At 44.2% G+C, this 10,503-nt stretch overlaps 1 protein-coding gene and 1 long non-coding RNA gene across 6 annotated transcripts in view; one reads left to right on the top strand and one right to left on the bottom strand.

The window, feature by feature from the left end:
* Positions 1-3,370: 3,370 nt before the first annotated feature.
* Positions 3,371-8,648, bottom strand: LOC109316288. 2 transcript variants are annotated; one of them, XR_002102796.1, is made up of 3 exons: positions 8,449-8,648; positions 7,970-8,159; positions 3,371-7,884 (listed from the first exon to the last, which is right to left on the bottom strand). It is a non-coding gene; the product is annotated as an uncharacterized LOC109316288 (long non-coding RNA). The 2 variants fall into 2 exon arrangements; XR_002102795.1 differs by lacking the exon at positions 8,449-8,648 and having other exon boundaries at positions 7,970-8,196.
* The window catches only part of DCDC2 (doublecortin domain containing 2), an 89,306-nt gene continuing 87,138 nt past the window's right edge, over positions 8,336-10,503 (top strand). Inside the window, exons 1-2 of one of the 4 annotated variants that reach the window (XM_019544196.1) lie at positions 8,336-8,421; positions 9,413-9,773. In XM_019544196.1, the coding sequence (XP_019399741.1) occupies positions 9,481-9,773 (293 nt within the window). In that variant the 5' untranslated portion in view covers positions 8,336-8,421; positions 9,413-9,480. Of the gene's footprint in view, positions 8,422-9,140; positions 9,774-10,503 lie in introns of those variants that run through there. The other 3 variants (XM_019544204.1, XM_019544210.1, XM_019544217.1) reach the window with 3 other exon arrangements.

Here is a 10,503-nt window from a genome sequence, read left to right as displayed (position 1 = left end):
GCTGACTTCCTGCCCTTTGGGCAGGGGGCTGGACTCGATGATCTCCCGAGGTCCCTTCCAGCCCTAATGTCTATGAAATCTATGAATCAAAATGCCTGACTCCATTTGTCATCTTAACCAGAATGGTTTATAGAACCCCACTTTTTTGCTTATTGTTCAGATCAAATGGTATAACAGGTTAACCATATGCAGTATTGTTGCTTTTGGATTGAAGAAGGAAGGTCTAGTGAAAGAAGACAGCTGAGTAGGAATGCAGCTGCAAAGATGCAGAGAGAATTAAAACAGGCAAGTGACAGCAAGAAAATGCAGATTTTATGTGAGACACATTTCAGAATGTGAAATGCAGATTTTATGTGAGAATCAGAAACTGCTGGCAAATCACCTCAGAAGCTTTGGTCCAAGGAGAACACAGTTACAATAGTAACAATTCTTTCTTTGAGGGTGGATGCACTTTTACAGCTACTATGTCAAATGAGGAGAAAGAATTATTCACTAGGGCTTTGCGAAACAGCAGCATTCTGCTTTGACTTCTGTCTCGATGTTTTGATGGAACAGTGTTTCATTTTGAGTTTGGTTTGGTTTTGAAAGCACTGTTCTGTTCCGTTTCATTGAAACAGTTTCGCTGTTTTGACACTGTTTCAACGTTTTGCCCATGGGGTATAATGCGGAAGCATGAAACAGCCTATAACGTTGTTGTTTCTTGCCTGATTCCAATGAAACTTGCAAGGATGCTAACCCCTTCTGAGAGCATGAAGCCTGCCAAGTTTCAAGGAGATCAGTGCAGGGGTTTCTAGGAAACTGTACCTCAGGCTGCTGACAAGCAGGAACTGGGGAGCAGGAGCAGCGTCCTGTGACCCAGCAGGCAGATGGGGGCCTGCACCCCTGGGAGGAGTCCGGCAGAGCCCCTGCAGCCCTCCTGGGAGTGCAAGCAGACCCCCGGTCTTCCTGCCAGATCACAGGTCACTGCTTCCTGCTGCCTAGGACCCAGCGCTGGGCAACTCAGTACAGCTCAAGTTTTCATGGGCTGAAGCTTACTTCAACAGAAGCTGTGAAAGGACCAGCGCTGGTTAGCCTATAAGATCTACCCTGTCTTCTAGTTGACTTCAAACTAAAACGGCTAGCTTCATGTCATGTTTGTTCCTCTAGGCCAGTAGTTTTCAACTTTTTTTTATTTGTGGACCCTTAAACACTTTTGAATGGAGGTGCAGACCTCTTCAGAAATTTCAAATGGAGGTGCAGACTCTTTTGAATTGTAAGTGTGGGTATCCACATACTTTTGATTGATCATAGTCATCTTTTGCAGACTCTTTGAAAACTACTGCTCTAGGCAGAAACATTTCCTTCTCAAGTGCCCTAAAGGTTTACAAGGCGTTTCCCCCCACACAAACACTCTTCCCCTCAGCTATCTTTCAGAGCATTAATTACATTAAAAAGCCTATGTCAGCAACAGGTACAGCTTAAACTGCAACCTTTTAATTAGGTATGTAGCAAAAAATAATTGATACATCTTTACAACATTAATTGTATTTTAATGAGGTTTTTAATCAGGGAATTGTATAAGCAGGTGAAATTGCTGTGACATGGGTTTTAAAATTTACAACTGCTTCAGTATTTTATTTCTTCCAATTAGTGTGAATGAGTCAAAGCACCCAACAATAAGTACTTCAGACTGTCAGTAAAGACCGTGCAATTACTTCAGAGTTACAGCAGGAAATGAACTGGCTACTGTAGTTTAGACTGATTTTTAGATAATTACACAGACTAGTATAATTTTAAGGAGTGAATGTGGGCATTCCATTTATCAGAAAAGAATACAGTGCAATTAAATTCATATGTCCTGGAAACCTTAAGCTTACTATCACCATAAATTTTGTTGTTGTTTATTTTCATTATAAGATCAAGTTCAAAGGTGGTGTATAAAGCAAAGAATGGCTTTGTTCACTTGCCTTGAATTATTTGATTTGCAATTTTTGCATAAGGACCAACTAGCTTTTAGCCTCCATAACTTACCACTGTATATCAGATACATCACAGTAGAAATGACAGTGGTATAAACCTTGGATTCTCATCATGCAAAAATAATTTCACAGCGAACACATATAAGCCTTCATGCAACCAATAATTTTTGTACAACCCCAGTTCAAAAAGGATTATTTGTCTCTGTATTTCTCTTAATCATAGATGTGAAGACAGATTGTGCTCTCAGTTCAGGAATTAGATTTCCTTAGGTATTAGGGCAATTTTGCTAATGAAGGAAATCAGTCACTATATTAAATGTTGATGGTACTTGATCATTGGAGTGGACCTTTCAAATCATACCCATTTGACTTGCATGAAATAAATGGGGACAGATCTCCAACGTTTCAAGAATATTATATATTTTACCTGTTGGTTTGAGTGTTATTGTGTTGTTTGCTTCATGATTACACTAAGGGGCTACTGCTACTTTTATATATGGAGGAAAGTGAACAGTTGCTTCAAGTACCCCATTCACTTGCACTTGAAGAACAACTCAGGTGTCATTCTCTGAAGTTGTTTTGAGCTATCTTATTTTCAGTTATCTGACTTGTAATCTGTTGGGGATGGAGTATGGGAACTAGGCAGGAAACTGAGGGAAAAACATTGGGTGATCACTGATTTAAAAACACAGGCTCTAAAGAACAGACAGGTGCTGAGGGGATGAGGCAAGTGTCAGGAGCTGAGTCAAAGGCACACACAAACCTTTTAGTGAGGGACCAAAGCAGTTGGGACTTTCTTGGCTTCCAGGGGATGGTAATACTTAGGTAAGATAGAGTGTATGTTCTGCTTTGCAAAAAAGGTGGTTTGCATTGGCAGTGTATAGGGGCACATGCAGGTGCATGTGCACCCATTGAGATTGGCCGTGCACACTCTGGAAGTGTGCTAGCCATGAAATGGGAAGTGCCGGCGGAAGTGCACTTCTGGTTTTGCTGCTGGCTTGGTGATCAGCTGTGGTTAGCAATCAGTCACAGGGGACTCCCCCCGGGGACCCCCCCCCCGTCACTGATTGGCTGCTGGGGGACTCCCACATCATCAGTCTGGTGCCCCACCCCCAGACTTGGGAGGCACCAATCACCCATGGTTGTTTGTGTTCGTTATATTCACTAGTGGTGGCATCTCCCAAAGGAAGTCCCATAAGGACCTGAAACCAGTTAGGCCTAGGGCGCATATCCCAGGAACTTAATCTAAGACTGAAAATCACAGGACATTTCCCCAAGGACAGGTGAAGGCAGTAGGCCCAAAATCTGAGAGGGGTGCGTATGGGGAGGCTAATGAAGGCATTAGAGATACAGATGGTCCTGAAGCATGAGGAATTTGGGGGAAACATTACAGTATTAGGGCTTTTATTTTCGTGTCATCCTTCTCTTTACTAGGTCACATGATAGAACCACCTCCTTCCTTCAGCTCCCCATGAAAGGAAGCTGGGAACAGACTTCGGGTGAGCTTCTGTGCTGCAGTATTCTAAGAGGCTTTGTACCAGGCTTGCAGCCTAAGAGAGAGGAGGGTAATTTGGCTTTATGTCACCTTAATCCCCATTCATTCTGGGATGTTTCTGAGCTGACAAGGTTCCTGGTGTAACTTATGGCTGCCTTGTGGTGTGATTGCAGCTCGCTGAGACACTACTAAGGTAGGTTTAAACAGGCTAGCCCAGTAACTGATAGCAGAGCAATTGCAGCAACTGGGCTTCAGTGTGGGCTATACAAGACTGCCTAGGATCCCAACTAGCTTGAAGCCAGTTCCATCACTATTATAGCCCTCAGAAAGGGTCCGCATGAGTTGCAATCACATCTTTGGATTGATTGCACTGTGGACATAAAGGCCTGTTTAAGTTACCACAGCTTCCTCAACTGTCCTCTGGGCTGTAGCTCTAATCCCCTGCCAATATACTCCATCTGCCCCTAGCTGTCTGCTACGCCAGGGCTGTTAAGAGAACCTGGAAGGACAACTCCTTGGCTATCTTCTGTAGCACCTGCACTGTGAAAACCTCTCTGAATCAGAACCAGTGATTTGGCATCTCTTTAGGTACTTCTGATCCCTTTCTGTGACATAGTGGGGCAGATAAGAATCGCATCTATTATATAAACTCGGTGCTGGCTAGGACAGGGTCTTGTCAAAGGGATAGTCTGGGTTATCCCATTCTTCTTGACAGAGCAATGTGTGATTTGGGAATTGGGTTTAAAGTGGCTGAATCTGGCATTAAATGGGTGATAAACTGGTTGACAGATTACACATCACTGCCTGACTGTGGAGCAGTGTTAAGGCCAGCTGCACTTTTGTCTTTTGCACTCGGGGCAGTACTGCTTCTTACACAGGTTGAAAGGTACGATTACTAGAAATGGGCAAGTGTCAGAAATGGGACTGTGAAGTTCTTCCCTTTTTTAGTCTGAACAGAAACTGCAAATGTGAGGAGAAATATAACTGTTAACCAATAACAGTGGCATATCTGACATCACTCATCAAGACATTCCTCTTTTGTAATGGTTAACTGCCCTCTTTGTAACTCACAGCAGGGGGTGGTTTTTCCTTCATAGGAGTTAAGATAAAAAGAAAGAAATTCCAGTCTGTTTTTTATCAGCATGTTGTTGAAAGTACTTCAGAAAATAAAGTTTACTTTGAGCAGTCTCCAGTTTGGAAGAACTAGAAGAGTTTTGAACATGCGTGCACCAATCCATGGAGAGAAAAGGCCAAATGAATGAAATTAGACTGAATTTTCTGCACTTTCTGTTAATCTTCAGTCAGGCTTTACAATTTCTGCTAGCCAAGGTCTGGTAAAGGTCCAGAGGGATCAAAGTCTTAACTGGTTGATGCGGTGCTTCATTGTGCAATGTTCTCAATAGCGTTAAAACTGTAATAGAGTATCATGTACTGTGTATTTTTCTGACTTTTTTAGTAATTTGAGGCTACAAAAATCTTATGATGAAAAAACTACTTTTCCCTGATTGGATAATACATACATTTGCAAATCAGTTTCCTCAAATTTTACACACATTAGATCTTCCTGGTCTGAAAATAAGCTAGGAAATATAATGCAAAAGTATATTTGTTTCTGGAAAATGACAGATATGTTTGTATGTTGACTGTACCTTCCATGGTAAAGTTTGATACAACTCCCATTAAATCTGTGGGGACTTTTCTGTTAACTTTCATAGCAGATGGAGCTGGCCCTTCATCTGTATCTATGTTGTGGGTATTGCATAGGACTATGTGAATTATTTGACTTATAACACAAAAATATTAAGAATAATAATGCTGGTTTTGAGTTCATGGAATGAATAGTTTCTTCTAGTTTTGTCTTGACACTTTCAGTAGATGTCTTATGATGTTTTTGCTCTAGGAAGTCCACAGACTTTATAAAGCTATAGTTTGCGGTGTGTTTGGAATTTCAGACTTATTCAGTGGGTGAATTGGGGCAAATGACTTGCTTGCTTTTTTGTCTCAGATTGGCTGGTGTTATCTGAATTGATGAGATGCATCAACCAAGTTCAGAAAAATCTGTTTTAAGTCTTGCAGGATTTCAGTCATGTCTCAGTAAAATGGGTTATTTCTGACTGTTTGGGGTATTATGGCTGGTGCCCTAAGATCTTAAGCTTAAGCTTGTGTTTTCAAAAGACCTGAAGTGCTCTGCGTTGCTCTGCCTTACCTGGACACGGTAGGTGAGTGTTTTAACTTTGTGATGTCATTGGACCCTTCCCAGGGAGGGAGTAGAAGTTCCTATAGAGCAGAGGTGCATATGGCTGTATCTGTATCTGGCCCAGAGAGCTGAAGTGTTAAGTCCACTGGGCTACTGATGGACCACTAGAAGTTGGGGGTGTGGGGAGGGCACTTGGTAGTGGCCTGCTGCAGGTCCTTGGGCCCCAGTGGGCATGGCTGCTATGTGCACCAGGCAGGAGCTGGAGCTCTGCTGCTGCCACTGCATGTACTGGGTGGGAGCTGAAGATGCCACCACTGGTGCCAGAGCTACCCTATGCCCTTGCAGGGACCCGTCCTGCAAGGAGTCCCATGGTCTGGATCTGGCCCAGGGCAGGAAATGAGTTTGACACTCCTGCTATAGTGGAACCAAAATAGTATGCCTGGAAGCACTGGAAAGCACATAATTACATATACTGGCAACCGGCCAACATGCACTCAAATTTTTCAAAAGTATATACTCAGAGAACTTGATCCTTGCCAGCCTGATCTATTGCCCATGATAAACCACAGCCCAGTTATGTTTCTGAATTTGAGTGAGGAATAAGCAGCCAAAGGGCATAAACGCTTTGAAATGAAGATCCTGTTATGTGAATGTTCTGAATAATTGAAAACAAGGAAATGAAAAACAGTGAAACATGGTATATAAATACAGATTGCTTTTCTACATGACATTTGCTTTTGTTAGGGCCTGTTCATCATATTAAAGCAAAGTGATTAGTAATAAACAAACACACTAAAGCAGATAATCAAATAAAGTCCTTGTAAGGTATATTGGGGCCAGGCTCAGTTAAAAAAAAGAAAAGAAATAATAAGCGTTTGTCTGTCCTACCCCAGTAATCCCCTTTCATTGGTCTGTTGTGGCTTGTCCTGGCTTCCATGCTGGGACAATTAAATGAAATTTTTAGTGAGCTTGCTCTTAAAGGAGGCTAATAAAAAAGCTTACTGTGGAGAGTGAGTAAACTAATCCCATTAAAAAGGGAGTCCAGGAAAAGTTGCCAGATGCAAATGAAGGGGCTGGTGCTTTTGTTCAAACAAAGCCTTTTCTCATTATATAGTTGGGTTTTTTTAAAGAAAGCCAAGTCTCCCTGGAGAAAGACATTTTTTTTTTACCTCTTTGAAAAGCCTACTGATAATACTTAGCAATTACATGGCACTTCATATCTTTGATTTCTGTATGAACTTGAAGGTCCAGATAGCCTTTGCTCAGAGAAGTAGGCTCATTAACTTCATAGAGTGATTACAATACGATTGGTCACTAACTGATTAATCCTCTCTTTTTATAATGAACCAACTTCCTGCTGAAGACCTATTTCTTTCGAAATGAGACCGGACAGCAATATTTTATATTGTATGTCTCTCTTCTTTTAGACACTGAGTCCCATCCTCTGGTCTACTGTGATACCGGTGCGAGAGAGACAAGAAAACTTGGAGATTTGACCAGGTGGAAATTCTTCCTGTGTAAGCCAAATCCCTGGGTAGCCTGGAGGTGGTGTGTCAGTTCTAAGCCATTCTCCATGTCTGTCAACCCCTAGCATATGGGATGTAGCTGTAGGGAAAGGGACATGTCTCTGTGCTCCAGTTATTCTTGGTGACCAAAGCAGGCTCCTGGGGAAATGAGCAGCTGAGTATAAGACAGACTAGCTCTGAGGCCAACTGCCGCTGGGCGGCTCCTGAACAGCTCAGCCGAACCCAAATAATAGAGAGACTGTCCTACTTCGGACCAAACAGTCTTAATGAAAATATACATCTCACACCAGGGGAGCCATGTCGCCAACAGCCATGTGTTGGGGAGCAGATATTTGAAGGTCAATTGTCACAGTAAATTTGAAGCATCTTCATAAGGGAAATGCTGTCGGAGGATTTTCTTGTGCGGTGTATCTTGGCCGTCTGAACTACTATTTGCAAAATACTTTCCGTCCAGGGAATTTCTTCAGCATGGGCAACAATCAGAAAGAGGGATGGGGAGAACTTGGTTCTTGTGCAGCTGTGCCAAGGCAGGGGTACAAGGAGCCTTCATCTCTCTGTTACTACAGAGCTCCTGGTGATTGAGGAGCATTTGACAGGGGAGGCGATCTTATTTATTTAACTAACCAGGCGTGAGTATGTACATTTAGAGTCCCCAGAAAACTGTGGCATTGCACAGTGTCATGCAGGAGAGGCGGTGACTTGAAACGGCTTCAGGAAGTGGTTAAAACTGGTCTAGACCGGTTTTAACTCGTTAGCAAAGCACTTTAGACTGGTTTAGAAGGTTCTAAACTACTTGAAACGGCTTCAGGAAGCGGAGCCCTGTGCAAGCTCGTCCCTCCTTCAGCCTCAAGTGCGCACGAGCCCCCACTCTCCCTCTCTGCCTCCTTTTTGGGCGCTGGCTCTCCCCCCCCAGCCCGTGGCTCTCTTTCCCTTGGGGGCTGCGGCAGGGCTCTTTGCTGCTGTGCCTTCCCTGCAGCACGTTGCTATGGAAACAGTGGAAAATAACAACATTCCCCCCATCCCCTGGGCCAAAGCTCCTTGAGCAGCAGCGAGAACCAACTGCCCCAGCTTGGGCGTCCTCCTCACTCAGGGGACCGCTGGATCAGAGCATCAGACGCACGCCCAGCAGCAGTGTCAGCTGTGCAGCGGTGCCGTGCAGCACCCGGCTGCTCAGTGCTAAATCCTGGGTGGGGAGAGAACCGCACCCCGAATGAGAGGAGAAGTGGGGACCCTCCCCCAGCTCAGGTGCTGTCCCCTATTCCCCTTCCTCACCTCGATCTGCTCCTCACTCAAATTGCCTTTGTCCTCTGCATGCCCTGGCTTCTCTCTGCCAGGCTCTTGGCATTCAAATGATGTACTTTGTGCTGCTGGGGCCCTGTGCCTATACAGGGCAGGGGAGGGTGTGTGAGGTGGGGGGGAGAAGGGACACCGTGGGAGGCCTGAAAGAGAAATCCATATATCTTGCAAATAAAACTCACCAAGTACAAGTAACTTATTCGGGAAGCCTTCTGCTGTTTTGCTGACTGTCTCTCTCTCTCTTCTCCCGCCATTGGTTAGGATTAGATGAAAGGAATTTCATGAAGTTTTTTTCCCACCAAAGACAATATTTATGGACCCCCCCCCATTATTTGCCTGGCTCTGATTTAATGGGTGCTTCTTCAGTGGTTGCCTTAGTCTGTTCAGTTTATTGCAGTCTGGCAGGCTTTTTCACTTGACTGATTTTTTTTTTTTTTTCCCTTTAAGGTGGAGAGGGGAGGGAAGAGGAGAAGCAGGATAAAGTTTCCCGAGCAGCAGAGTAAAACCACTTGTGGAAGAAAGACCATTAAGTGTTCTCACTGTCTGCAAAGCCACATTATACACTTCCTGGGAGGACTATCGGTTTCTTGCTATGTCCAATCACCTTTATCTGCTTAGGATGTGTATATATACATGGGGTAGCAGGGGGAGAGGGGAGAGGTTGCATGTTTTAGTGTAATCTGTGTTAACTTCCCCATGCTCCAGGGAGCAGCAAGAATTGGTTGCCTAGCAGAGGTTTCTCTGCAAAGGCTGAACAGACTTGTACTGGAAACCTTAGGGAGGTTCTAATCTCTCCCTGGTTGCTTGACAGAGGCATTTGCCTGTTGGAGGTGGTCCTTGCTGCAGGTTTTGTTGTGAGCACGCACAGTTCATGCATCACAGGTATTTGACAGAGTGTGAAACAGACGGTGAGAAAGGAACATTCTTGTTGAACAAACAGGTGTGGACAGTGCCTTGGTGGGCAGTGCTGACTGTGTAGCAGCAGCCAAAGGAGTGAGGCAACTGAACATGAGTAGCCCCAGCACAAAGCCGTCGTGCCTGTCACAACCAATGGTGAAGAGCGTGCTAGTGTATCGAAATGGGGACCCTTTCTTCCCGGGCCGTCGCATAGTCATCAGTGAGAAGAAGGTGTCCAACTTTGAGGTCTTCCTGAAAGAGGTGACGGGTGGGGTGAAAGCACCTTTTGGGGCTGTGCGGAACATCTACACCCCGCGTGGTGGGCATCGCATCCGGCAGCTGGAGGAGCTCCAGAGTGGAGAGCACTATGTGGCTGGCGGGAGGGAGGCCTTCAAGAAACTCAAGTGAGTGATTTAAAAATGAAATGAAATGTGAATAACTACAGTAGTATTATTTATTTATTTGTTTTATTGTGGCAGTGCATAGGAGCCCCAGCCATGGATTGGGACACCCCCTGTATTAGGAGCTGTAGAAACATGGAACGAAAAGACAGCCCCTGTTCCAAAGAGCTTAAACTCTAAGTACCAGTGACAGAGAAACTTTAACTCAGCTTAGAAGTCTTCCCTATCACCTTCAGTCCTTGCCAGCATGGTGGCCTTCTAACAGGGTGATATTATTATCATCCCAGTACATATTCATTTGGTGCCATCTCTCTTGGCATTTTACCAGCATCAGAGACTGTCCTTGGGCCATAGGGATACACCAGTCTAGTATGTTGGTAGAATGTAACTTTTTTAAGTGAATGGTATCCACTGGCATCTTGGATATTGATGCCCAACAGAATTTGGGGAAGAAGCTCCAGAACAGCAGAGTGCTGAAAGGTTTATGGTAAAGTTGGATGAGCCCAAAAGAGGAGTTTTGAAGATCCAACCTCAGAAACAATTTTGTTTCTTGCTTACTTTTTCTTTTCTTATTTAAAAAGTTCTGTCTCTCTAACTCTCTGTCTAGTCATCCATCCTTCTTCTCCTGTGCATTCCAAGCTGGTACGTCTCCTCCTTCCTTCTAACTGAAGTAGTTGAATGTCTCCAGCTTTTTAAAATAACCCCCTCCTGGCCCACCCCCCTGAAGAAAAAA

Source organism: Crocodylus porosus, unplaced genomic scaffold (assembly GCF_001723895.1).
Source record: "Crocodylus porosus isolate Cpor-Errol unplaced genomic scaffold, CroPor_comp1, whole genome shotgun sequence".
Lineage (NCBI taxonomy): Eukaryota > Metazoa > Chordata > Crocodylia > Crocodylidae > Crocodylus > Crocodylus porosus.
This window is presented reverse-complemented; position numbering and strand designations above follow the sequence as displayed.